The following is a 27,838-nucleotide window of genomic DNA, read 5'->3' as shown; positions in this document are numbered from 1 at the left end:
CAGGGTTTCTTGGGTTCACAGAGAGTTTTTCTATCAATAAACCTCCATCAATAGTCAGATCCTACCATACTTGCTTCCGGTTTGGTGGGTGATTGCACGTGCGTTTTTTTTCCTTTCTTTTTTACTACCGGTTCGGCTGAACCGGTCCAAACCGGTAGCATACCACCACTGACCTCCATGATAGCTACCTCCAGCTACACAATAGCTATGGCTTTCAAAAGGCCGAAGAAAGAAGACCAAGCAGAGATAGAAAACAAAACAAACGAACTCATCGCCAGCAATGGAGCCACCATGGTTTATTCCGCCAACGGGAAACATTTGGAATGGATCATATCCCAGGTTGTAATAACCGGGCACCTGAAAATTGGGCACAATGTCACCTGCGTTTGGCGACATCCTCCTGCCTTGCAGAATTATAGCATTTGGTCAACGACAATGTGCACAATGAGGAGGGAGGGCACCGTCTACCCCAGGGGCAAATGCCCGTGAGCACCCACCACGTGCCAGAGTCCTGGCAACTTTCTTCCGGTGGAAAGCCATGGTCCCATCTGGCTGGGGATGTGGACCCGGTCCACAAAAAGGAGGCAAAACGCACCCAGAAGGACTTTCCTTTGGCAAGAGACCTGGCACCACCGCAGTCCTCCAGGCACGCCGGCTACCTGTTGCCCAATTCGCGAGCCCGGCTGGTGGCCGCCTCTACGGCGTTCATGACCGTGGCTCGGAGGGACCCCTTTTCCAGCTCGTGCAAGGCGTGGATGGTGGTGCCGCCTGGCGTGCAAACGGCGCTCCGCAGAACAGCGGGGTGGTCTCCGGTTTCCAGCATCATTTTGGCTGCTCCCTGGAGGAGGGGAGAGAAACCAGAGGCTTCAAGTTAAGCAACAGGATGGACAGAGTGTAAAGTACTGAGAGAAGAGAAGATCTGGAGATCGGGGTTGTAGCGAGGGGCCCTTGCTGCTCTCTGAGCTTGGTGGTTTTCTTGGGAGACATTTCATGACCCAACTAGGGAACATCATCAGTGGAATGGAGGAAAAGGAGGAAGAAGAGGATTTGGGGCCGTTGGTTGTTTTCTGAAGAAATTTCATTACCCAACTAGGTAACATCATCAGTGCTAGAAGGGAGGAGGGGTTGCGCAGAGGAGAAGAAGGGAGGAAGGAGAGAAGAGAAGGAGGATGACGACTGTGGAGTCCTTGGTGCTCTCTCAGCTTGGTTTTTTTCTTGGAGATGTTTCATGACCCATCTGGTTAACATCATCAGTACTAGAAAGGAGTGGGGTTTGTGAGGAGGAGGAGGAGGATGAAGAGGAAGAGGAGGAGGAAAAGAAGGACTATGGGGTCCTTGATGTTCTCTTGAGTTTGGCTGTTTTCTTGCAGATGTTTTATCACCCAACTAGGTAACATCATCAGTGCTGGAAGGTGGGGAGAAGCAGGAGGAGGAGGAGAAGGAAAAGGAGGAGGATCGTGGGCTCCTTGGTGCTCTCTGAGCTTGGCTGTTTTCTTGCAGACGTTTCATTACCAACTAGGTAAACATCATCAATGCTGTAAAGGAAGGAGATTTGCTTTCTGTTTATATAGTACAGCAGCGGCTTTCCTGCCAGTGTGGCTAGGAGAGTTATTGATGGTTCCTTGATTGGGCTGTTGTTTCCTGTTCTCTTGTTTCAGCTGGTAGCACAGGGTACAAACTCACAATCTGCTAGAACTGGGTCGTTGTGGGTCGTTGTGAAGATGCAGTTGAATCAGGACCGCAGAAAATTTTGTAGGGTGAAAATATGTCCCTAAGGCAGAGGTCTCCAAACTTGGCAACTTTAAGACTCGTGAACTTCAACTCCCAGAACCCCCAGCTATGGAATTGCCCAGTATGCTGGCTGGAGAATTCTGGGAGTTGAAGTCCACAAGTCTTAAAGTCGCCAAGTTTGGGAACCCCTGCCATAGGCCTTTCCCCCTTTCGGTATGTCTTTAGTGCCTCAGAATGCAAACCTCTGGCAACAGACACGACGCCAATGCACGCTCTGATCTGATAGTAGGATGGGAATTTAAATAGAAATCGTGCAAAATCAAGAGGATTTATTTCAATTGGGCCGGAATTAACTTGAAGCCAGATTCTTGGGGGATAAGCAAAGATGGCACGGACTTGGGAGAACGCTTCCTCACGACACACGGGAGAGGTGATGTGTGCTATTGGGTACAAACTCGTCCTCGATCCTACAACCACAACTGAGCCCATAATTTATGTTGCTAAGCGAAACATCTGTTAAGTAGGTTGGTTTGCCTTGTTTTACGACGTTCCTTGGCCCAGCCTTTAGGTGAATCCTGGCAGAGGTGAAGCCAGAAGCACGACGTTTGTGGAGTGAATCTGGCTTCCCCGTTGACTTTTTTCACCACCGGCGTTAATGTTGAACGGTCACTCAATGAACAGTCGCAAGTCGTCTTACGACAGCTCATTTTAGGGGCCGTTCCAAGTTACAACGGAGGCTCCGTGTGCCGCGTGTTGCAACAGTCAAGACGAAAGGGTGCGGAAATAGGTTGGGTTTTGACAGAGGGGGTCTAAGGGAAAAACCGTGGAGCGTGAATTGGAAGTCAGGTCCTGCCTTTTAACTTACTGCACCTGTGTCTGGTTTGCCAATTGCACAGGGGGCAGATAGGACAGCGCTCCAGAAGGTTGACCCCAGGGTGGGATTCAGGCTGGTTCAGGCGAACCGGACATTAAAGTAACATCTGGTTCGCCAAAATCATCGTTAAACTGACTGCCTGGCCCTGCCCAGGAGTCTCCAGATGGCCCGTTTTGGGTACAGGTAAGTGCAGGGGGAAAACGGCCCTCCCGGAAATTCCAGCAGGCCACGCCTACCATGGCCGCGCCCGCCCGGCAACCGGGCAGCAAATTTTTGAATCCCACCCCTGGATTAACATCATTGCCTGGAGGATCACTCTTTGGAGTAGTTTTATAGCTCCCGCTGCCTTAAGAAAGTTCAAAACATTCTTCAAGAAGATCCATCTTCTGATATGTAAAAATTTACACCCGTGAATATATAAAGCAACGGTAACGCCACTTTTAACCTCTGTGTTAACCCAAGATAATTTACTGGAATATTATGTAAGAATTCTCTATTGTTTTGTATAAAGGTTATATATTTGGCAGGTCATGCTGTCCAGTGACATGCTAAGGACGGAGATTACTGAAAATGGAAACTGGTAAACAGGACAAGGAAACAGATAATAATAAGGGTACTGCATAGGGTGATGCGTAGCTGGATAGATTGTGAACCCGGAAAGGGGAAGACTGTATATTTGAAAGTGTATATAAACCCCCGACTTCTCACAAAATGTGTCTTCCGTGGCTCCGCCCATGAGCACAGAATTCCCTTTTGCAAAAAATTCCATAATAAAGCTCTTATTTATTGTCCAAGAATCTCTAGTTGTATGCAAGGTTGATTTTTATAGTACATTTCATCCTGGGCACCCTTTTTTTTTTTTTTGAACTATTACCATCTGGCGGACGGTACGGGATAATAATAAAAACAAGGATAAACAGGCTGAAAAACAACTTCTATCCCAGGGCAAGAAACTCTATTGAATTCTACTGTATAGTGCAATATTAATGGAATATCAGGGGTTTTCAATTCAATGTACAGAATGTGAAGGAGGTGTGTTTGTGTTTTATTTTTATAGTTCTAGTGTACGCTGATTTTTGTTGTACGAGGTGCAGTGACCATAAAGTAAACTAAACTGCCATCCTCAGCCCTTACCAGCAAAGTCTGAGCTGCGATCCTGTTGGCCAACGGGCCGGGCATTCCCATCTTGACCGCACCTTCCGCCAGGGCTTCCGCGAACATGTAGACCTGCGGCAGGGGAGGAAAGGAACCACGATCTAAGCTAAGCATCCTCGTGGTGAAACCATCCCGTAGGAGAGCTTCCAACAACTGAACAGTCTTCAGGGAGCTACCCCAAACGGGGGAGAGGACCCGCACGTCAACTCGTAAAACATTCCTATACTGGTTTCCGAGTTGCCATAAGCAGCGGGGGAGAGAACCTGAAGGAGCAGATAGGAAATTAAAACCAGAAGTGCCTTCCATGTTTGTCTTAAAAAGATTGCAGCCTAGGTACCGGCTGCGTTCGTTGGAAAACCTGATTGCTGACACACCCGGGAGGGAAACAGGGTCACAGGGGACAGTAAATTACATATGTCAGAGTTGGCTTCATACGGGGTTAATGCTGGACATGTTACTCCTCATAAATCTTTTGGATTCTTTTGAAGCTTGGCTCGAGGCTCATGATTTAATTAGGCGAACCCTATGGCATGCAGAGTCATTTGTGCCGGCACACGAGCTGCAGGCACATTTACTTCACTGCGCATGTGCTCACCTCACAGCTGATTTTCAGCTGGTTTGAGGCCTTTTTGGCCTCCCGAAGGCTTGAGGAAGGCTTCTGCAGGCCAAAAACTAGCCCCGTTCTGTCAATTCCGGTATTTTCTGAAAAAAGAGGAAATGACGAAACGGGCCTCGTTTTCGGCCTACAAAGCTTGCAGAAGCCTGCAGAAGTCTTCCTCAAGCCTTTGGGAGGCCGAAAAGGCCTCAAACCGGCCCAAAATCAGCTGTGAGGTGCAGTGCAGATAAGGGAGGGGGGGGGTGAGAGGGGATTGCGCGTGCATGCGTAGGGGGCGTGGGGGGGCGCGCACTGCCTCCTGGGTGCTGGCACACGAGTGCAAGCACGCACACAAATTTTTGGTCCAGGAGTGATTCAACAATGGTGAGACTCATCTCTAGGGGTGTGTGAGAATTGGATTATCCCTGGACTGAAAACGGATTGCTATAACTGTGTATGACTTGGACTGTTTGTTGGACTTTGCTTAACCGTTTACTGGAAGTAAAACCTACATTTTACTATTCAGTGTATCTGTGTGCTGTTTGTGTGTTATTCATCACCACTCTCACATCTCCCTGTGTGCCCTCATTCTCCTAATGGGGAATTACCTTAACAGAGCTGACAGCGGACTATAGAAGGAATAGATCAGACATCCAGCCCTTGCGTATCAATGGAGACTAAGTGGAGCAAGTGGCCACTTTTAAGTTTCTTGATGTTAACCTAAAAGAGGACCTGGCTTGGGGTGCCCACATTGCAGCCCTGGTCAAAAGGGCCCAGCAGAGATTATACTACCAGAACCTTCTCAGGAAACTGAATGGAAAAACTGCTGGTGACCTTCTACCGCTGCACCAGAGAGAGTATCTTAACTTACTACACCTGTGTCTGGTTTGCCAATTGCACAGAGGCAGATAGGATGGCACTCCAGAGGGTTAAGGCCATTGCCCAGAGGATCACGGGTTGCCCTCTCCCCTCTTTGGAAGAGCTTTGTAGCTCCCGATACCTTAAGAAAGTTCAAAACATTCTCAAAGATCCATCTCATCCTGGGAACCCCCCTTTTTTTTTTTGAACTATTACCATCTGGCAGACGGTACAGGATAATAATAAAAACAAGGACAAATAGGCTGAAAAACAGCTTCTATCCCAGGGCAGTAGCTCTTTTGAATTCTCCTGTATAGTGCAATATCAATGCAATATCAGGGGTTTTCAATTCAATGTGTGGAGTGTGAAGGATGTGTGTTTGTGTTTATTTTCATGGTCATGGTGTGCACTGAAGATGGTGTTTGATTTCGTTGTACGAGGTGCAATGACAATAAAGTAAACTAAATTAAACGAAAACATCCCTCCGTCGCTTTTTTTCCCCAGTGCCGGTCACTAAATTAATCTGTCGTAAGTCGAGGACTCCCTGTTTTAAGGAGGCCGATGAAGGAACTGGGGTGGGGGAGGAGACTCACGTAAGCCACGCCGCTGCCACTCAACGCCGTGTGGATGTCGATATAGGACTCGGGGGCCTCTTCACACAAGCCGCACGCGGCCAGCAGGGTTTTCAGCACAGAGACCTCCTCTTCTCCCACGGACGACCCCCGAGAGAGCAGGATGGCCCCCGACCGCACCTCGCAGGGAAGGTTGGGCATCATGCGCAGGACTCGCGTCCCCGCAGGGAGCAACTGCCGAGGAAAGAGACAGGGGCATACGGTGAGACAGAGAGAGAGAGAGAGAGAGAGAGAGAGAGAGAGAGAGAGACATGCACGGCAAACTCACCCTGCTGCAGGAGGATGGATAAAAATCTATTTTAACAATTTTTTAAAATCAGTTTTTTAAAAAATTGAATGTTTTTTTAAAAAATTATCAGATTTATTTTAATAAAACGCCCTTGGAGTAAAAAAACAAAATCTATCTCAAGAGATTTTTCTATTTAAGAATACATGAATAATATATTATAGTACTTAGCTGGATACCCATGCTTTGCTACGAAACTATATGGTAGGGCTTAGTTTTGGGGGAGGAAAATAAGGGAGAAAAAATTTTCTGCCTCTGCCTACCAGCCTCCGTTGGTATTCATCTGGCAAGCATTCTGTCCGGCTGTGAGAGTGGAGGGCTGTTTGGAAACTGAAACTGAAATTTGCTGTGCGAGCAAGGAGGAGACAGCAAGGAGCCTGGGCGTAGCTTAGCTCAACTGTTCTGGACTAAAGCTGCTTGGGGCTGTGAGACCGAAACTCCTCTCCTCTGCTTGTGTTTTGCATTTGGAACAGATTTCTTTTCAGGCGGGGCAGTTTGGGGAGTGGCATCAACCTGGCCACGCCCACCCACTCGGCCACGCCCAGTAAGTGGCATCAACCTGGCCACGCCCACCCAGCCCCCGTGGATAACCACAGCCCTGATGTGGCCCTCAATGAAATTGAGTTTGATACCCCTGATCTAAAAGGATGCAAACGACTAGCTGTCTGCAAGGAGCATCAATCCTCCCATTCCTCACCATCCAGTCAGAGCTGAAGAAGCTTCTTGGAGGAGAAGGGAAATGTCTTCAAAAAAAAAAACAAAAAAAAAACCAGAAAGTCCAGTTGCCTCCTGAAAAAAAGCACCTTTGGGACACCTACGGGTTTGCTCTTCGGGGAACTCACCTCTTCCAGGGTCCGGAGTGGGACTCCAGCGGCCATGGAAACAAGGACGTGGCTGGCAGTGACCGCAGGGCCAATCTCCCTCAGAATGGCCGGGAGGATGTGGGGCTTGGTGGCCAGGAATACGAAGGAGCATTTCTCCAGCACCTCCAGGTTGCAGTGGGTCGTCCGGCAGGCAAAGCTCTATGGTTGAGAAGGAAGGAAGGAAGGAAGGAAGGAAGGAAGGGAGGGAGGGAGGGAGGAAGGGAGGAAGGAGAGGAAAAGAGAGAGGTGGGAAGGAGAAAGATAGAGAAGGAAGGAGAGAGAGGGAGGAGAGATGGAGGGGAAGGAAGGAAGGATAGAGAAGGAAAGGAAGGAGAATGAGAGAGGTGAGAGGGAAGAAGATAGAGAAGAAGGAAGGAAGGAAGGAGGAAGAGAGGAGGAAGATAAGGAAGATGAAGGAAGGAAGGAGAGGAGGGAGGGAGGAGGAAGGGAGGGGAGGACAAGGGGGAGGGAGGAAGATAGAGAAAGGAAGGAAGGAAGGAAAGAAGAGAGGAAGAGGAAGGAAGATGAAGGAAGGAAGGAGGAGGAGGAAGAGAGGCAGGAGGGAGGAGGAGGAAGATAGAGAAAAAAGAAGAAGGAAGGAAGAAGAGATGGAAGAGGAAGGTAGGAAGGAAGGAAGGAGAGAGAAAGAGAGAGGAGGGAGGGAGGAAGATAGAAAGGAAGGAAGAGAAGAGGGGAAGGAAGGAAGAAAGGAAGGAGGACAGAAGGGGAGGGAGGGAGGAGGAAGATAGAGAAGAACGAAGGAAGGAAGGAAGGAAGGAAGGAAGGAAGGAAGGAAGAAGAAGGGGGGAGGAGGAAGGAAGGAAGAAGAGAAAAGGAAGGAAGGAAGAAGGAGGAGACGGAGGAGGGAGGAAGGAAGGAAGGAGAGAAAATGAGAGAGGTGGGAGGGAGGAAAGATAGAGAAGGGAGGGAGGGAGAGAGGGAGGAGGGAGGGAGGGGAAGATAGAGAAGGAAGGAAGGAGAGAGAAGGAAGGAAGAAGGAAGGAGAGACAGAGGGAGAAGGGAGGGAGGAAGATAGAGAATAGAAAGGAAGGAGAGACAAGGGGGAGGGAGGAAGATAGAGAAGAAGGAAGGAAGGAGAGGGAGGGAGGAAGGAAGATAAGGAAGGAAGGAAGGAAGGAAGGGAGGGGGAGGGAGGGAGGAGGAGGGATAGAGAAAAAGGAAGGAAGGAAGGAAAGAAGAGATGGAAGAGGAAGGAAGGAAGGAAGGAGAGAGAAAGAGAGAGGTGGGAGGGAGGAAGATAGAGAAGGAAGGAAGGAAGAGAGAGGGAGGAAGGAAGGAGAGACAGAGGGGGGAGGGAGGGAGGAAGGAAGATAGAGAAGAAGGAAGGAAGGAAGGAAGGAAGGAAGGAAGAAGAAGGAAGGAAGGAAGGAAGGAAGGAAGGAAGGAAGGAAGGGAGTGAGCCGTAGCAACATCCTCAAACTCCACCCTCCCGGGACCCCTTTCTGCCCAACAAATGAACTCATTCCCCTCTACAAGTCCAGCAGGTTCAAAGGAAGATTCCAAACCTGGGTGGCAGGGAGTCCTTGAATTATGACCTCAATTGAGCCCAAAATTTAGGTTGCTCAGTGAGAAATCTGTTAAGTGAGTTTTGCCCCCATTTTACGACTTTTCGCGCCCACCGTGGTTCAGTGAATCACTGCAGTGGCATGGTTGTCCTGAGTGCAACTGAGTGGTGTGAATGGTTCCTTTAGTCTGCAATTACTAAAGAACCAGGAGCAGGTGACCCTGAGGACACAGACAAACCTCCAAGTGGCCTCAATGACCCTCTAAAAGGATGCAAACGACCAGCTGCCTGCAAGGAATATAAAACCTTCCTTCCCCATCATCCAGTCAGAACTGAAGAAGCTTCTTGGATGAGAAATGAAATGTCTTCAAAGAAAAAAACGGAAAGCCCAATTGCCTCTTGAAAAAAGCACCTCGTGGACAACTAAAGACATAAATAAACCTCCAAGTGGCCTCCACGACCCTCTAAAAGGATGCAAATGACCAGCTATCTGCAAGGAGTATAAATCCTCTCTATTCTCCAGTCAGAGCTGAAGAAGCTCCTTGGATGAGAAGCAAAACGTCTTCAAAGGAAAAAACAAGGAAGTCCAGTTACTCCCTGAAAAAAAGCATTTTGGGGACAACCAAGATCTGGATGACTGAGAATCTCTACAGACTTTTATTCCAAGCTAACGTTGAGTTTTCTGGGCAGCCTTCACCCCCTGGTACAGCCCAGGTTTGAGACCTGAGCACCACACGAGCTCCCATTCCTTGCCTTAGCTCCTGCCCAACTAGTAGTTCGAAAGCATGCAAATGCGAGTAGATAAATAGGTACCACTTCGGTGGGAAGGGAAACAGCGTTCCTATCCACATGACCATGGAACAGGTCTTCAAACAACGCTGGTTCCCTCAGCCAAAAAACAAGAGATGAGCACTGCCCCCTAGAGGCAGAAACGATCAGGGGAAGGGGGAAACTTTACCTGTACATATTTACCTGGAATTTGTCCAGATTCCTGCTGGATGGAGCACTGGCTAGGATATTTACGGCCTGGACTTCTCCTGCAGTGAGAGAGGAGGATAGATGACAACGATAGGGGAACCCGTCACTGGATTGCAAACTCGTTGAGGTTTAACTTCCCAAGATTCTCAACAGGGGAATAAAGCTAGGAGAAGTTGACTTTAAAGCTATAATCCCCTAAAATCTAAATATTTAATAAGGCTGGGCAGGACGCCCCACCAACTCCGATGAAGAGCAGAGTCCAGATTTCTTGCTAGGCCTCGTTAAGTTGGATGGAGGTCAAGCTGAGAAAATCCAATTCCAATTGTCAAAGGTTCTTTTCTCAAAAGGTAACTGGACTGAGTTCTTTTAGTTTTGGAGGAGGAAGAGGAGGAGAAGGAGAAGCAGGGGGAGGAGGAGAAGGAAGAGGAGGAGGAGAAGAAGGAGGAGGAAGAGAAGGAGGAGGAGGAGGAGGAAGAGGAGGAGGAGGTGGATTGCAGTTTAAGGCTTGGGCTGTGAGATCCTTAGTCCTCTCTGAGCTTGGTTGGTTTATTGCAGATGTTTCATGATCCAAGTAGGGAAAATCATCAGGGGTTTGGTGAGGAAGAGGAGGAAGGTAGAGGTGGAAGGAGAAAGGAAGGAGGAGGAGGAGAAGCAAATCCATTGGTTCTACACCATTAGGAAGAGAAACCTTCAGAAAACGGGCCTGCCGATTGACGTCAGCAGGGTGCACAGCGTCTCTCAACCCTGGCAATTTAAGACTGAAGTCTTAAAAAATTCTGAGGGTCGAAGTCCAGACCTCTTAAAATGTCCACGGTTCAGCAACCCTAGCCTCGAGGAAGGTTAATATGTCTGAAAGAGGTTCCTTCAACCTCCAGCTTTCCAAACTTGCAGTGGTTAATCTTCTAACCCAGGAATCCCCAACCTTGGCAACTTTAAGACGGGTGGACTTCAACTCCCAGAATTCTCCAGCCAGCATTGCTGGGAATTCTGTAGCTGGGGATTCTGGGAGTTGAAGTCAATCTATCTTAAAATGGCTCTCTGGCATTATTAAATCGCGCTTTGCGAATCCTGGCTACGTGAATATGTGAAGCTTGCGGTTTAAAGCAGGGGACTCCAACCTTGGCAACTTTAAGACGGGTGGACTTCAACTCCCAGAATTCTCCAGCCAGCATTGCTGGGAATTCCGTCGCTGGGAATCCTGGGAGTTGAAGTCCACCAGTCTTAAAGTTGCCAAGGTTGGAGACCTCTGTTCTAACCCACGAAACCCTTGAGATTGGACAGTTACCATCTGATCTCCAATATTCCGTTTTTGGCCAAGGCACTCCAGACCGCGATGGCGAACCATCTCTAGGATTCGCAGGATTAAACCTATCCGCGGGTTCCGCTTGAGCCTGGCTTCCAAGGTGTCTCTGGAACTCAAATAGACTTTTCTGTCTGGTGGGATGTTTTCTATCGGGACCCGAGCCGGGGAGGCCTCTCTTCGTGGCTTCCGCTTGAATTCCCACCACTTTGGGGTGCCAGCGGCTTCCACGTCCTCCTGGATTGTCTCGCAAGGATAAGGCCTCAGGACGCTGCAGGACAGTTGATCCTGAAGAGCAGATTCCAGACAAATAGTACTCTTCCTCCAGAGACACCCCCATCACCTCTATCTTGCCTTCTGGACTTAATTAACATTCGCATAAAGTATTAACTCCCATTGGAGAGTGAGTTCAATCCTAGGTAGAGGCAGATATTTCTCTCTCTGAACACAAGGAGAATATGCCTGCCGAATATGACTCCGCCCTGGAAACAGGAAGGGCACCTGGCCATTAAAAAACTCGGCTAACTCCATTCAGTTGCCCAGACTCCACCCCAAGGCAAGGGATTATGGGGTCATTAAAAGGAGACGATTAAGTCCCGTTGGAGAAACAGGTGGCACTCAGGGCCAGGAGAGCCTTCGCACGATTTCATGTTGCGTGCCAGTCACAGCTTTTCCTGGACCAGGATTCCCTCAGCTCAGTCATTCAGTCCCTGGTCACCACCACGACTGGATTAGAGGTAGTCCTCAGCTTACAACCATAACTGAGCCTCAAATTTAAACTGCTAAGTGAAAATTTGTGAAGTTTTGTCCCGTTTTACGACCGTTCTTGCCTCCGTTAAGTGAATCACTGCAGTTGATAAGTTAGTAACCCGGTTGTTAAGCAAATCTGAAGCTCCCCCATTGACTTGGCTGGTCAGAAAGTCGCAAAAGGGGATGACGGGACACTGAGACCGTCGTAAGCATGAACCAGTTGCCAAGTGTCTGGATTTTATTCACATGATCACGGGGGAAGGTATAATTGTCATAAGTGTGAAAAATGGTCATGAGTCATTGGGTCACAGCAATGACCCCGCCCCTCCCCAGTGTTTCTTATGGGAAAAAAATAATAATTTAAAAGCAATACGGGGTTATCAGCATCTGTTTCACTGGTTCATTTAGTGGAAGCCGGAATTATTTTTCCTGGGAATGATTAAAACTAAATGCCCCCCAAAGATCCGATGCCTGATTATACATATAACGGTGGCAAGAATTGCGCTAGCTCAGGCTTGGAAGATGTCTTCCACTCCATCAGATGAAGTCCTAATTGGTAAAATCTTGGAATGTGCAGAGATGGATAGACTCACGATGAAATTAAATGACAAAGAAGACTCAGAATATTACTCAGTCTGGAACATTTGGTATTAATGGGTAGACAGTAAAACAGGATATATATATATGTTGTGATTGGAAGGATCAGTCCTGTTGGGAGTTTTGACTCTGATGACTGTTAGATCGTGGATTGACGTCAGAACCAGGAAATGTTAATCTGAAGGGCAAGCCAGTTAATTAGCACGTTGCCTTAATGGGTATAAAAGGACACAGCTGAGCTGGTGCATTTTGCCAGAAACAAAATGACTATTTGAGTGAGGACGTTACAGCAAAGAGCTCTGAGGCTGAGGATTTATTGCCAGGACTGGTTTGCCGGACAGAGTAAGATTTATGCTGTGGTTTCTGCCAGCCGTTATCTAATAAGACTTCTTTCCGTTTGATTTAATTGTGTAATGGCTGCTTTCTGTTTTGTTCGTTTGAATTTCGAAGGGGAGTCATAACATATATATATATATATCTGACTCACAGATGAACACAATACAGAAGCCTGATGATGGCAGATGAGATTCTGCCGAAACGTTGCTACAACTTTAAAAGCACAACTACAATGACGTGGGAAAATAGTTTCGACGAGGTCCCACTTGCCATCTTCAGGCTGGTGCTTTCAGCTTCGTGCTTGTGTGAGCAAAGCGTGATCGGAGCTGCTGCCTCCCTATATATACTGGTGGGGAGGTCGGCTGTGTTGTCATTTCTGGATTGGTTGGTGGAGTTGGTGTTTGCTGATTGGTTGGCTTTTTCGTAAAAACATGCATGGCTGAAGTATTGGCTGTGTGTCTATCAGCCTCCTGTGTTGTGACGACCATGATAATGGGCTGTGTGATGACCTTCTGAGTTCTATTGTTGTGACATTCTGGGTCTTGTGCTGTAATCTCCTCAGCCACACATGATCTTACGAAAAAGCCAGCCAATCTGCAAACATCAACTCCATCAACCAATCAAGAAATGACAACACAGCCAACCTCCCCACCAGTATATATATAGAGAGGGCAGCTCCAATCATGCTTTGCTCGCACAAGCACGAAGCTGAAAGCACCAGCCTGAAGATGGTGAGTGGGACCTCATCGAAACGTTGCCAAGATGCTCTCAATCTTACATGGGAAAAGACCCGAACACGCCAAGACCTGCGCATATGTATATATATATGTTGTGACTGGAAGGATCGATCCTGCTGGGAGTTTTGACTCTGATGACTCTGACGATTGAAGGTTGGAGCCTGCTGTGAATGTGGAGTCTGAATTATCAGAGGACACAGACGTGAGCCAGGAAGATGAGAGATTGTCGCAGAGACAATCCTCCCCAGAACCTTCGACTTCGTTCAGGCCAGCAAATGATCAACAAAATGAGACAGAAGTTTCCAGCGAGGAAACTGACAGATCGTGGGTTGACGCCAGAACTAGGATAACCAGGAAACGTCAATCTGAAGGGAAGCGTCAGGCCAAACATTGATTGGAGAGACTGACACGCCTATCCAGGTGATTTAAAGAGGCGTGCTGACTCTCAAGCTTTGCTTGGAAGCAAAGTGTTTGATGAGTCGGAAGAATACATTTGAAGTGGCCTTGTGAGTTATGGACAATTCTGATTAGCCTGATAGGTTCCGGGAAGTCTGCCAAGGACTGGAAAACTGTGCTAATTTAACCCTTTTGAATCCGGTTTTGTTTCTGCTTGAATATTTTGAATTCTGAAACCTCATCTATGAATATAGGTGAGACATAACATATATATATATATATATATATATATATATATATATACATACATACATACATACACACACACACACGCACGCACACACATATATACATACATATACATACTTTTTGATTACTTTTTGATTAATCTTAAGGCACTGTAAAATTAGCATTACTAATACTATAAACGTCAAGTATTAATTGTATGTACTGTACTTATTGTACTGTCAAGAAAATGATGTTGAAAGGTATTGATTCTATTATAGAAATTTTTGTAAACTTTTTAATATTTTGAATTCCAATAAAGAATTTTTTTAAAAAATTTTTTTAAAAAGTTACAACAGCACTGAAAAAAGGGGACATGACCATGTTTCACACCGACAACCGTTGCAGCATCCCCATAGTGATGTGAGCAGTCATAAGTAATAAATAAATAAATAAAGTCAGATTCATTTAACAACTGTATTACTAATTTAATAACTGCAGTGATTCACTTCACAAATGTGGAGAGAAAAGTCATAAAACAAGGGAAATTGAACACGTTTCTCACTTAGCAATGTCAATTTTGGGGCTCAATGATTGTCGTAAGTCGAGGACCAACTATATTTTTCTTCTGGTAATTCCACTTGCATTTTAGGCACGTCCAAAGAGAATGTAAATACTCCAAACCTATTATTTGTGCTGTTTATTTTACTTTTTTTTAAGAGTGTACTTCGATTAGATTTGGGCGAAAAGTTTCAAACCGAAAATGTTTTTTTGATTTTAATTTCATACAAAATAAAATCGCAGCACCTTCGGAACACTTCCCAGGAAAATGGAACAGCTTGTTTTTGAACTGGGAAAATATATATATGTGCAATTCTAATTTTAATTCTCTGTCCAGATAAAACCTTCTTATGTGCTCAAGGTGATCCATTTATATAAATTCTCCAAATAAATACAAGGACACTGCAGTTTTTTTTAGGCAAGATGCCATTTTGTGTTGTAAAACCAAATTTGAAAGACGAAAATACATTTTTAAACAGGCTGTAAAAATACATTTTTAAATAGGCTGTCTTTAAAAATACATTTTAAGTGCATTTTTAAATCTGTTAAATAGTTTGGTTCAGAGTTTACAGTTACAAGCCCTGTTGTCAATTCCTTAACCAAACATGCGTTTCCCCAGCACCGCGCAACCTTTTTTTCCTGAGCATTATATTATCCCCATAAATAAAATTAGTTTCTTCCTGGGGTTAAAAATTGGGCATTCGGGAAATATTAAGAAAACAGACTTGATGCTATGGTTTAAAAATAAGGTTTGGTGAAAAGCAGCCCAAAGGTCAAAAATCAGGTTAAACTTGGGTTCCTTTAAAAAGTTTCCTGCCCTAATATCCAGATCAAAGCAAAATTTCCAGAGATTTAGACTCAGGTAAGTGAGATCACGGAGAAAAACAGAGCAGAGGAAAAAAAACAAATTGACATTTTTTCCATGACGGCAGTAAATTTCCACGAAGGCTGTAAAATTGTAAAAACGTCCATACATACAGGATCAAACCTGCCTCTTCCTTTCTAGCAATATCCTCTCCCTCGTTTACTTTTGAGTACAAGTTAGTCCTCCACTTACGACCCACAACTGAGCGCAACATTTCTGTTGCCAAGGGAAACATCTGTTAAGTGAATTTTGCCCGCTTTTTACTACATTTCTGATCGCAGCTAGTAACAGGGTTGTTATTTGAATCTGGTTTCCCCATGGACTTTCTTTGTCCGAAGGTCGCAAAAGGGGATCGCGTCGTAAAAAGGAGTCAGTTTGCCAAGGTTCCGAATTTTGATCACGTGACCGTGAGGATGCCGCCCCCCCCCAACCATCGTAAATAGGAAAAGTGGTCGTAAGTCCCCTTTTTTTCGGTACTGTTGTAACCTTGAACGGTGACGAAATGAACTGTTGTAACTCAAGGAATACCCGTAATCTAAGGAGAGAAGCAACCTAGAACTAAAAATATTTTTCCCCATAGTGAGAACAATTAATCAGTGGAACGACCTTCCTCCGCTGGAGGTTTTTAAGAAGAGATTAGACAACCATTTGCCTGAAATGATGTAGGGTCTCCTGCTTGAGGAGGGGGTTAGGCTAGATGACCTCCAAGGTCCCTTCCAACTCTGCTATTCTATTCCTATTTCTATTCCTTTTCCTTTCCATTCCACATTGTATTCCTATTCTCCTATTCTCTTCTCTTCTCTTTCCCTTCCTCCACTCCTCTCCACTTCATTCTGTATTTTATTATTCTATTCTGTTCTATTCCATTCATATTTTATTAATTCAATTCAATTCTATTCCATTCCACTCCGTATTTTATTTTTCTTTTCTTTTCCATTCCATTTATTCTATTCTATTACGTTCCGTGCCACTCCACGTTTTCTTTTTTCTTTTCTTTTCCATTTCATTTATTCTATTCTATTCCATTCCACTCCATATTTTATTAATTCTATTCCTATTCTCCTCTCTTCTGTCTTCTCTTCTTCCCTTCCACTCCACTTCATTCTGTATTTTATTAATTCAATTCTGTTCCATGCCACTCCATATTTTATTAATTTTCTTTTCTTTCCTTTTCCTTTCTTTTCCATTCCTTCTATTACATTCCATGCCCCTCCACATTAATTTTCTTTTTTTCTTTTCTTTTCCATTTCATTTATTCTATTCTATTCCATTCCACTCCATATTTTATTAATTCTATTACTATTCTCCTCTCTTCTGTCTTCTCTCCTTCCCTTCCACTCCACTTCATTCTGTATTTTATTATTCTATTCTGTTCTATTCCATTCATATTTTATTAATTCAATTCAATTCTATTCCATTCCACTCCGTATTTTATTTTTCTTTTCTTTTCCATTCCATTTATTCTATTCTATTACGTTCCGTGCACTCCACGTTTTCTTTTTCTTTTCTTTTCCATTTCATTTATTCTATTCTATTCCATTCCACTCCATATTTTATTAATTCTATTCCTATTCTCCTCTCTTCTGTCTTCTCTTCTTCCCTTCCACTCCACTTCATTCTGTATTTTATTAATTCAATTCTGTTCCATGCCACTCCATATTTTATTAATTTTCTTTTCTTTCCTTTTCCTTTCTTTTCCATTCCTTCTATTACATTCCATGCCCTCCACATTAATTTTCTTTTTTTCTTTTCTTTTCCATTTCATTTATTCTATTCTATTCCATTCCACTCCATATTTTATTAATTCTATTACTATTCTCCTCTCTTCTGTCTTCTCTCCTTCCCTTCCACTCCACTTCATTCTGTATTTTATTATTCTATTCTGTTCTATTCCATTCATATTTTATTAATTCAATTCAATTCTATTCCATTCCACTCCATATTTTATTTTTATTTTCCATTCCATTTATTCTATTATGTTCCATGCCACTCCATATTTTATTAATTTTCTTTTCTTTCCTTTTCCTTTCTTTTCCATTCCTTCTATTACATTCCATGCCACTCCACATTAATTTTCTTTTTTTCTTTTCTTTTCCATTTCATTTATTTTATTCTATTCCATTCCACTCCATATTTTATTAATTCTATTCCTATTCTCCTCTCTTCTGTCTTCTCTCCTTCCCTTCCACTCCACTCCATTCTGTATTTTATTATTCCAATTCTCATTCTATACTAGAGGTCCTTCCAAGGTCTTTCCAACTCTTGTTATTCTATTTTCTGTAAAAGTTCAGAAGAGAAGGGCCAGGGGTGACAGAATATTCCAGTATTTGAGGGACTGCCATAAAGAGGAGGGGGTCCACTTATTTTCCAAAGCGCCAGAGGGTAGGACAAGAAACGACAGATGGAAATTAACCAAGGAGAGAAGCAATCTGGAATTAAGCAGAAACTTCCTAACAGTGAGAACAATTAACCAGTGGAACAGCCTGCCACCAGAAGTTGTGTGTGCTCCATCACTGGAAGTTTTTAAGAAGAGACTGGACAGTCACTTATCTGAAATAGTATAGATTCTCCTGCTTGAGCAGGGGGCTGGACTAGAAGACCTCCAAGGTCCCTTCCAACTTGGTTATCCTGTTAATCCTGATTTCTTGGAGCAAATTATATGAAACAATTGATGCTTCAAAGAGGGATCTGAAACATAGTTTACATAGTTACAGCTCCTCAACTTACAACCATTTGTTTAGTGACTGTTCAAAGTTGCAACGGTGCTGAAATTAGTAACGGATGACTCTTTTTCACACTTTTGATCGCTGTAGCAACCGCAGTCACATGGCAATTGACACATAGTTATGAAGGTTGCAGTGTCCCCATTCAGGTGATCACTTTTTGTGACGCTTAGGCAAGCATAGTTAACGATGAAGCCGGATTCACTTAACAACAGTGTTAGCAATTTAACAACTGCAGTGGTTCACTTAACATCTCTGGCAAGAAAGGTTGTAAAATGGGGCAAAACTGACTTAGCAACCGTATTGCTTAGCGATGGACATTTTGGGCCCAGTTGTGGTCACAAGCCGAGGACTAGCTTTATTCTGCAAAAGCCAACTTCTCAGCGACCAGGACTGAGAGGTGAATTCATGTTTTGGGCAGGATAAGGTGGGATTTTCTATTTTTCTGGGATTGGAGGCACGGTGGAAATGCTCTTGACTTTTTTAAGCACAATTTTAAATGGAAAAAAAAAAAAGGCAGGTTTTCAACTGGGGGGGGGGAACTTCCCAACAATAAAAACCACTTGACAGTAGACCCAATCAGCCCCCTGTTGAGTGGACAGAGGATGGATTAGATGACCTCAAGAGCTTCCAGTTCCAGCATGTTATTTATTCCAACCTTGGCAACTTGTGGACTTCAACACCCAGAATCCCCCCCACCCCCCCACTAGCCATGCTGGCTAAGGAGTTCTGGGAGTGGAAGCCACCCCTCCTAACGTAGCCCGATTAAAATACCTTCCTTTCCGGCTGTGGGAAGGGACCCATTTTAGGGACCCCTCTAAATAAGGGACCTATTTTAGGGACCCCTCTAAATAAGGGACCCATTTTAGGGATCTCTCTAAATAAGGGGCCCGTTTTAGGGACCCCTCTAAATAAGGGACCTATTTTAGGGACCCCTCTAAATAAGGGACCCATTTTAGGGACCCCTCTAAATAAGGAACCTATTTTAGGGACCCCTCTAAATAAGGGACCTATTTTAGGGACCCCCCTAAATAAGGAACCTATTTTAGGGACCCCTCTAAATAAGGGACCCGTTTTAGGGACCCCTCTAAATAAGGGACCTATTTTAGGGACCCCCCTAAATAAGGAACCTATTTTAGGGACCCCTCTAAATAAGGAACCTATTTTAGGGACCCCTCTAAATAAGGGACCTATTTTAGGGACCCCCTAAATAAGGAACCTATTTTAGGGACCCCTCTAAATAAGGAACCTATTTTAGGGACCCCTCTAAATAAGGGACCTATTTTAGGGACCCCCTAAATAAGGAACCTATTTTAGGACCCCTCTAAATAAGGGACCCGTTTTAGGGACCCCTCTAAATAAGGGACCCGTTTTAGGGATCCCTCTAAATAAGGGACCCGTTTTAGGGACCCCTCTAAATAAGGGACCCGTTTTAGGGATCCCTTCTTCAAAGGGAGCCCCTCTAAAGAAGGAACGCCACGAAAGAATGGATCCCTCTTGCCCCCCCAAATAAGGGACCCCTTCTTAGGCACCAGAGTCCCTTCCCCTCCTGCGCCCCACCGCCTCTCTACTCCGTCCCCCCCTTTTGCGTCTGAGCCCCTCAAGGTGGGTGCAGCCCCCCGGCCGGCTCTTCCACCTGGGAGAGGGTGGGGGGGTCTCCGTGCGCGCCAAAGGCGGCCCCCGCCGCGGTCCCTCGGGGCCCTTTCCTACCCGCCAGCAGCATCGCCCGGGCCACGGCGCTGGCCATGCGCCCCGCGCCGATGAAGCCCACGCGCACCTCCCGCAGCGGCGCCTCCATGGCTCTTCTGCCGGCTCCGCTCCCCGCACGCCGCGGAGGCCCCCGCCTTTGGCACCGGCCACGCCCCCCACGCCCGGCCACGCCCCCCCTCCTCCCGACGCGCCCGACGGCCAATCCCCGCTCGGCTCCCGCACGGGAACCTCGCTCTGAGGGGGAGGGCGGATCCGCCACGCCCTTTTTCGGAGGGGCGGCGGCGATTGGCTAAACGCCCGTGACGTCACGCGGCGGGTTTTTTAAAAAAAAGCCACCCACGGGGGCTTCGCCCGGCGTTGTGTGCGAGGTTCGTCTGTGGGCAATTGGAGGGTCGGTCGGTAGGTTCCGGGTGCGTCGCCTTGCTTGGGCCCCGCTCTCCGAGGAGGTTTTATTTTTTTCCCTTTGCACCTGGGCTCGACTTTGGGCTCGTTTGGCCAAGCCGAGCTATGCTGGTCTATGGATGGGGGACCACGAGGAGATCTAACGGTCAAAAGCATTTAGGAATGGCAGGCTGCAAAAGCCAGTCTCCGGTGTGGCCTTTAGGGCAAGAGGCCTCCAAACTTGGCACCTTTAAGACTGCTGGACTTCGACTCCCCGAATTCTCCAGCCAGCATAGTTGGTCTATGGATGGGGCACCACAAGGAGATTAAAAAACATTTAGGGGAAAGGTTGCAAAAGCAAGTCTCAGGTGTGGCCTTTTAGGACAAAGGTCTCCAAACTTGGCACCTTTAAGACTGGTGGACTTCAACTGTTGCTGGCTGGAGAATTCTGGAAGTTGAAGTCCACAAGTCCTAAAGGTGCCAAGTTTGGGGACCTCTGCGAAGTCAGCAAGAGCAAAGAAGGCAGCTTTTCAGGGTTCTTTTTCCCCAAAGGGGTTTTTTCAAGAGGCAACTGGACTTCCTAAAAACTGGGAGGGGGGGAACCACCTTTGGGGGCCTATCCTTGGATGACTGAGAATCTCCTTTTCAGTTTTCCTTGCTTAGAATGAGCAGTAGACTTCCCTCCAAAATGAGCATTTGCCCCATGAAGTTGTGGGTGCTCTAACGCTGGAAACTTTTAAGAAGAGATTGGACCATCATTTGTCTGAAACGGTATAGCGTGTCCTGCCTGAGCAGCGGGTTGGACTAGAAGATCTCTGAAGTCCCTTCCAAGTCTATTCTGACTGATTTGAACTACTGTCTGAAATGGTATAGGGTCTCCTGCCTGGAGGGGTTTGACTAGAAGTCCTCTCAGGTCCCTTCCCCTTCATTCTTCTGTTCTAGAAGCGGGCTTAAGGTTTCAAAGAAGACAGCACGGAATGTAAGAAGCTGATGTATGACAATACAACACAAATGAGGCTCTTTGGCCGATAAAGGCCTTTGTTAAAGAGAGGCGTCTCTCTTGTAAGTTTTAAAATGCAAAGCAATAATTGCTATATTGCTTATGACCAGGAGTTCTTAAAAACTGGCTTAGGGAAAATGTTAGCCATGCAAAAAAGGAAGTGAGGTTTTTTGTTTTTTTCCTAACAAAAGTTTGGAATATCTTTCCCGATTCCGTTCTCTCAGCCACTTATTTCCACAGTTTTCATTCTTAATTGACTTCTGTAAAGCTCACTTCCTTTTTGAAGAGCTCCCTGAGGGGCCGTGTGTAATTGCACTAATGCACCTACTGTGCCTGCCACGGTTTCTTGTTCTTAGTTTGCTTGTTCAAACTTGTAATATATAAATAAAAGCTGCTCAGGAAATCTGAATGCGATTCCGACGGGCAGCGAAGGGGTCTAGAGTTCTTAAAACCTTCTTAAAGTAGAGCTTCTGTGCTCCATGGCAGTCTATCTTAGAATGCTAATTGATGGTGGCAAGCGGAGCAGATTGTTCCGTTTAAGGTATGGGTGTCCCACCTTGATCATTTTAAGACTGTGGACTTTTAATAATAATACAGTTTAATTACCTAATCCTAAATTCCCATCTATTAATATATTAGTAGTGTTTTAAAGTATATTGCGTATTTAACATATTGACTAGAAATTGTGTGGGATTTTGAGATACCCTCCTGGGATTGATTAAATATTGTTAATTTTTGGCGTTATTAGTACTCCTACAGATTTGGAATATTGAAGTTATGGTGGAATAATGAGTAATTCTTTAAAAATATTAAGTAATAGTATTTAGGGAATTACAAATATAGGGCGCAAAGAAATGTTTACGTTTCAATGGATTAATGGGAAAATGATAAATGGATTATGAAAAGAGACTAGCATTGTCGAAGTTGGAAGATACTTAGAATAGAATATAATTCTTTATTGGCCAAGTGTGATTGGACACACAAGGAATTTGTCTTGGTGCAAATGTTCTCAGTGTACATAGAAGAAAAGATACATTCATCAAGAGTCAAGAATCATCAGGTGCAACACTTAATGATAGTCATAGGGTACAAATAAGCAATCAAATCATACAAGGAAACAGTCCTTATAAATCGTAAGGATACAAGCGACAAAGTTACAGTCATACAGTCATAAGTGGGAGGGGATAGGTGATAAGGAGCGATGAGAAGATTAATAGTAATAGTAGTGCAGACTTTGTAAATAGTTGGACAGTGTTGAGGGAATTATTTGTTTAGCAGAGGGATGGCATTGGGGAAAAAACTGTCCTTGTGTCTAGTTGTTCTGGTGTGCAGTGCTCTATAGCGTCGTTTTGAGAGAAGGAATTCATTAGTTCAACAGGTTAAGCAAAACATGAACACTAATCTTCCAATCGCTCTGTGAACCATCTGGTATTGTATTTAGTGTGTAGAAAGTCCACAAGCCATTTTCCAGCCTCTTTCCTTTCCTTTCCTTTTCCTTCCCTTCCACTTCCTTTCCTTCCTCTTCCTTTCCTTTCCTTCCTCCTTTCCTTCCCTTCCCTTCCTTCCTTTCCTTCCTTCCTTTCCTTCCCTTCCCCTTCCCTTCCTTTCCTTACTCCTTCCCTTCCCTTCCTTTCCTTTCCTTTTCCATCCCTTCCTTTCCTTCCCTTCCTTTCCTTTCCTTTCCTTTCCTTTCCTTTCCTTCCTTCCTTCCTCCTTCCCCTTTCCTTTCCTTTCCTTTCCTTTCCTTTCCTTTCCTTTCCTTTCCTTTCCTTTCCTTTCCTTTCCTTTCCTTTCCTTTCCTTTCCCTTCCCCTTTCCTTTCCTTTCCTTTTCCTTTCCTTTCCTTTCCTTCCCTTCCTTTCCTTTCCTTTCCTTTCCTTTCCTTTCCTTTCCTTTCCTTTCCTTCCTTTCCTTTCCTTCCCTTTCCCTTCCTTTCCTTTCCTTTCCTTTCCTTTCCTTTCCTTTCCTTCCTTTCCTTTCCTTTCCTTTCCTTCCCTTCCCTTCCTTCCTTCCTCCTTTTTCCTTTCCTTTCCTTTCCTTTCCTTTCCCTTTCCTCCTTTCCTTTCCTTTCCCTTCCCCTTCCCTTCCCTTCCTTTCCTTTCCTTTCCTTTTTCCTTTCCTTTCCTTTCCTTTCCTTCCCCTTCCCTTCCTTCCTTTCCTTTCCTTTCCTTTCCTTTCCTTCCCTTCCCTTCCTTCCTTCCTTTCCTTTCCTTTCCTTTTCTTCCTCCTCTCTGCAAACTCCACTCCCTTCCAACACTGATGATGTTACCTAGCTGGGTCATGAAACTTCTGCAGGAAAATCACCAAGGACCCCACAGTCCCCCTCCTCTTCCTCCTCCTCCTCCTCTTCTCTATTCCATAAACATCTCTTCCTTCTACCACTGATGATGTTACCTAGTTGGGTCATGAAATGTCTGCAAGGAAACCACCCAGCTCAGAGAGCACCAAGGATCCCAGGGTTCAACCCTCCGCTACGAATCCTCTCTCTTTTACGGGTACAAAATGCTTTTTATTTTTTTCTTTACTTCCAGGCACCGTCGGAAGATGCTGCCCGTTCACAGCTGGGCCCTCGTTTTCCCCCTCCCCCTGCTTCTGGTCGTTGCCCCCTCCTCTGGGTTTTTCGGCTGGCTCACCCAAAAGGCCTCCCCAACTCCCGCTCCCAATCCTGAGCCCGCAGTTGCTGCGGTAGACCCAGCCGGCCTCGCAATGGTGCCCTTTGAGATGGATACGGCTGATGAGCGCTTCCTCGCTGAAGCTCAAGCGGCGGATCGGTCCCTTCTGGATTCCTGCCATCACAAGGTCTCTGGCGCTTTGTAGACGTGGTGTGTGTGTGTGTGTGTGTGTGTGTGTGTGTGTACAGGCAAGTCCTCGACTTACAACGGTTTGTCTAATGACCAATACTACGACACTTGAAAAACAACCATTGGTCTGAAATGGTATATAGCGTTTCCTGCCTGACCAGGGTGTTGGACTAGAAGACCTCCAAGGTCCCTTTTATCTCTATTCTATTCCTATTCCTATTCCAATTCTATTCTTTTCTTATTCTAGTCTAGTCTAAGCAATTCTTTTGTATTCTTTTGTATTTCTATTCTATTCCTATTCTTATTCTACTCCAATTCTAATCTACTCTTTTCTTATTCTAGTTTAATCAATTCTTTTGTATTTTTATTCTATTCCTATTCTTATTCTATTCCTATTCTAATCCACTCTTTTCTTATTCTAGTTTAATCAATTCTTTTGTATTTCTATTCTATTCTTATTCTATTCATATTCTAATCTACCCTTTTCTTATTCTAGTCTAAGCAATTCTTTTGTATTTCTATTCTGTCTATTCCTATTCTTATTCTACTCCATTTAATCTACTCTTTTCTTATTGCAGTCTAGTTTAATAAATTCTTTTGTATTCTTATTCTATGCCTATTCTAATCTACTCTTTTTTATTCTAGTCTAAGCAATTCTTTTGTATTTCTATTCTATGTCTATTCCTATTCTTATTCTACTCCAATTTTAATCTACTCTTTTCTTATTGTAGTCTAGTTTAATAAATTCTTTTGTATTCTTATTCTATTCCTATTCTAATCTACTCTTTTTTATTCTAGTTTAATCAATTCTTTTGTATTTTTATTCTATTCTTATTCTATTCCTATTCTAATCTACTCTTTTCTTATTCTAGTTTAATCAATTCTTTTGTATTTCTATTCTATTCCTATTCTTATTCTACACCAATTCTAATCTACTCTTTTCTTATTCTAACCTAGTTTAATCAATTCTTATTCTAACCTAGTTTAATCAATTCTTTTGTATTCTTATTCTATTCATGTTCTTATTCTATTCCTATTCATATTCTATTCCTAATTTTATCTACTCTTTTCTTATTCTAGTTTAGTCTAATCAATTCTTTTGTATTCTTTTCTATTTCTATTCTATTCCTGTTCTTATTCTATTTTATTCCTATTCTTATTCTATTCTATTCCATTCTTTTCTTATTCTAGTTGAGTCTAATCAATTTTTTGTATTCTTTTGTATTCTAAAAATGACTTATGACTGGTTCTCACACTAACAGTGTCATCCCTATGAGCACGTGATCAGAATTCAGGCGCTTGGCAAATGACTCATATTTATGACAGTGGCAGCCTCCCCTGGTCACCTGACAAACAAAGGGCATGAGGAAAGCAGAATCCCTTAACAACCGTGTGACTGACTTAACAACTGCACCGATTCACTGAACGACCATGGCAAGAAAGGTTGTAAAATGGGACAAAACTCATTTAAGAAACGCCTCCCTTAGCAATGGAAGGACTACCTCTCCCTTTCCTCCTTTGCAGCCGTTCCCCACATCCCATTTGTTCAGGTATTGGGATTTAAGAGCTGGCCAGATGTAAAGCTGATGTAATATGAGGCTGATGCAATGAGGATGAATTGGCATAGCATGGGTATTGCCCTTTTAAGATGAAGAAAGGGGTCCACAGAAGTTTTTACCTCTTTAAGAGGTATCTCTATATAGGCAGTCATTAGAGGTCGTGTTACTCCTTGTGTCCTGACTTCGTTGTAGAGTTCTTCGTGCAGAGTTAAGAAGATTGATTGATTGTCAGGTATTTGCCTACCACATATATTTCTGTGAAATGTCTAAGTCTCTGTGTTTTACTCCTGGGTTGCTCTGACACCGTTGGCCAATGCACCTGTGAATTGATGGTGTGTGTGTGTGGGGGGGGGTGCTTTTCCTTGTCCTTTCCCGATCCAGGTCATTTCACAACTACGCTCCACTTGCACCGATCTCACGGAAGAGGAACTGGCCAAGCTGGGAGTGGCACTCTTCAACTGCCAGGCCAGTGCCGAAGGTCGGAGGATTTACCTGTGCACTGAGGACATGGTACGTAGGCATACCTGGGCACCCTCGAGCAATGCTTCAGGCACCTTGGCCAGTGGCTGGAAGACTGCTCCAGCACCGGTTCCGCTTCAGGTTGAAATTCTTGTTTTAATTCCCATGAAAAAAACTAGAGCTGTAGAGTTAGTGGTCTGAATGCAGTATTGCAGGCTAATTCTGCCGACTGTTAACAGTTTGATCCTGACTGGCTCAAGGTCGACTCAGCCCTCCATCCTTCCAAGGTTAGTAAAATAAAGTTAGCAGAGTCGGCTAAATTGACTGCTTTGTGTTCTGACCTGAAACCAACTCCTCGTCCCAATAAAACCCTTTTTATTAAGGTTAAAGTGAATTCCTCTCCAGCAAAGTCCCGACAAACAGTCTTTCATGAGATTTCACAACTACAGACCTTGATCAGGCTTGGAGAATTGCCAGGCTAATAGCTTCCAAATGCCATGCTGTAGCAGCAATTACTTGGCAAGAATGTAGGAAAAGATCTTCACCCAAATGAACTAATTGTCTCCTGCAAAGCCCCACTCCCCTTTCACTCCTCTTTATTCGCTATGGGAGGAGCCATTCACCATCCACCTGTGGCTTTACTCCCGAGTCGACCCTTGTTCCTCAGCTGTTCCCTTCTCCTGGCAGCTCTGTGCATGTGCACACTGGGAACAGGCTCCAGCTGTTCTTCTGCCCCACTGATCTCCGACTCTGAAGGCAGCTGATAACTATCGGATGGCCCTGGTCCCATCTCTGCCTCGTGTTCCTTAGTTGTTCCCTTCTTCTGGCAGCTCTGTGCATGCGCACCCTGGGAACAGGCTCCAGCTGTTCTTCTTCCCCACTGATCTCCGACTCTGAAGGCAGCTGATAACTATCGGACGGCCCTGGCCCCATCTCTGCTTCCGACACAGCCCTCGTCCGAGCCTTCCCCAGACTCCAGGACTGGCCCAGGTTCCTCCCCGACCTCCTCACTGTCTGAATCTGCCGCCAGCTCCGCTGACCGCTGGCGGCCACAACACTTTGATAAAAACAAAAACAAAATACTTTTATTTCTTCCTGGAAACCGCTTCTGGACTTTGTGCTTGAGGTGGGAGAAAAAATGAAACGTTGACTTTGTTTTTTACCGATTAGATAGACTTCTTGTTATAAAAAAGGGCTTGTTTAAACTATTATGTAATAATAGTTGATGTTAATGCCTTATTCTAATGCACCAAAAGGAGTCGGAAATCAATGCCTTTTTTTTTTCTCTTCTTTTCCACACTCTTCCCTTCCCCATTTTTCCTACTATTAGTTTTTGTATTTTCTTTGCATCCTACAATATAAAGTAATACAAAATTGTTAATCACAATGCCGGATTCTCAGACGCATCTCTTTCCTGCATTCCTGTACCTGACCACACTTGTAAGTCGATCATAAGCTTCCTAATGACAGGAAGCAGCAGGTGAAGGTAGGCAGAATCACACCTGATACCTGTACAATTAACACAGGAGCCCTCCAGGGCTGTGTGCTCTCTCGTCTTCTCTCTAGACACCAATGACTGCCTCTCAAAGGATCCCTCCGTTAAAGTACTGAAGTTTGTAGATGATACAACTCTGATTGGTCTCATCTGAGACAACGATTAATCTGCCTGTAGACAGGAGATTGAACAACTAGCCTCGTGGTGCAGCCAGAACAATCTTGAACTAAATACACTCAAAACTATAGAAATTGTTAGATCTGGGAGGATGGTTCAAGAACGGAGGCAAGACTCAGATAACAACAACAGCTCTTTATTAGTGACTTCAGATCTGAGCAAAGAATCCCAGCCGCAGCAGCCCCTTATATAGGGCTGGCTGCGGCTAGGCAGCCAATGAAGGTGATTTGAGTTTGCCGCTCTTGGCTGGGCCAATCGCGGCAGCCCGTT

At 44.8% G+C, this 27,838-nt stretch overlaps 2 protein-coding genes across 4 annotated transcripts in view; one reads left to right on the top strand and one right to left on the bottom strand.

Annotated features, from left to right (window-relative positions):
* Nucleotides 1-281: 281 nt before the first annotated feature.
* PYCR3 (pyrroline-5-carboxylate reductase 3) lies at nt 282-19,927 on the bottom strand. Of its 2 annotated transcripts, XM_026716021.2 has the most exons (7): nt 19,698-19,927; nt 10,783-11,085; nt 9,492-9,556; nt 6,974-7,153; nt 5,807-6,019; nt 3,740-3,832; nt 282-838 (listed from the first exon to the last, which is right to left on the bottom strand). In XM_026716021.2, exons 1-7 carry the CDS (start codon nt 19,783-19,785, stop codon nt 656-658), a joined length of 1,125 nt encoding a protein of 374 aa, XP_026571806.2. In that variant the 5' UTR covers nt 19,786-19,927; the 3' UTR covers nt 282-655. The 2 variants fall into 2 exon arrangements, with proteins under 2 accessions (XP_026571806.2, XP_026571807.2); XM_026716022.2 differs by lacking the exon at nt 10,783-11,085 and having other exon boundaries at nt 19,698-19,848.
* Nucleotides 19,928-23,610: 3,683 nt separating this feature from the next.
* The window catches only part of LOC113453338 (protein brambleberry-like), a 28,433-nt gene continuing 24,205 nt past the window's right edge, over nt 23,611-27,838 (top strand). The window contains exons 1-2 of one of the 2 annotated variants that reach the window (XR_015743333.1): nt 23,611-23,876; nt 25,819-25,947. Coding sequence is in view for 1 of the 2 variants with exons in the window: in XM_087931814.1 (XP_087787940.1) it covers nt 23,622-23,876; nt 25,819-25,947 (384 nt within the window). In the remaining variant the exon portion in view is untranslated. The remainder of the gene's footprint in view (nt 23,877-25,818; nt 25,948-27,838) is intronic. The other variant, XM_087931814.1, reaches the window with a different exon arrangement.

This window comes from Pseudonaja textilis, chromosome 3, assembly GCF_049901715.1.
Source record: "Pseudonaja textilis isolate UNSWEBS1 chromosome 3, rPseTex1.2, whole genome shotgun sequence".
In the NCBI taxonomy this organism is placed as follows: Eukaryota; Metazoa; Chordata; class Lepidosauria; order Squamata; family Elapidae; genus Pseudonaja; species Pseudonaja textilis.
This window is presented reverse-complemented; position numbering and strand designations above follow the sequence as displayed.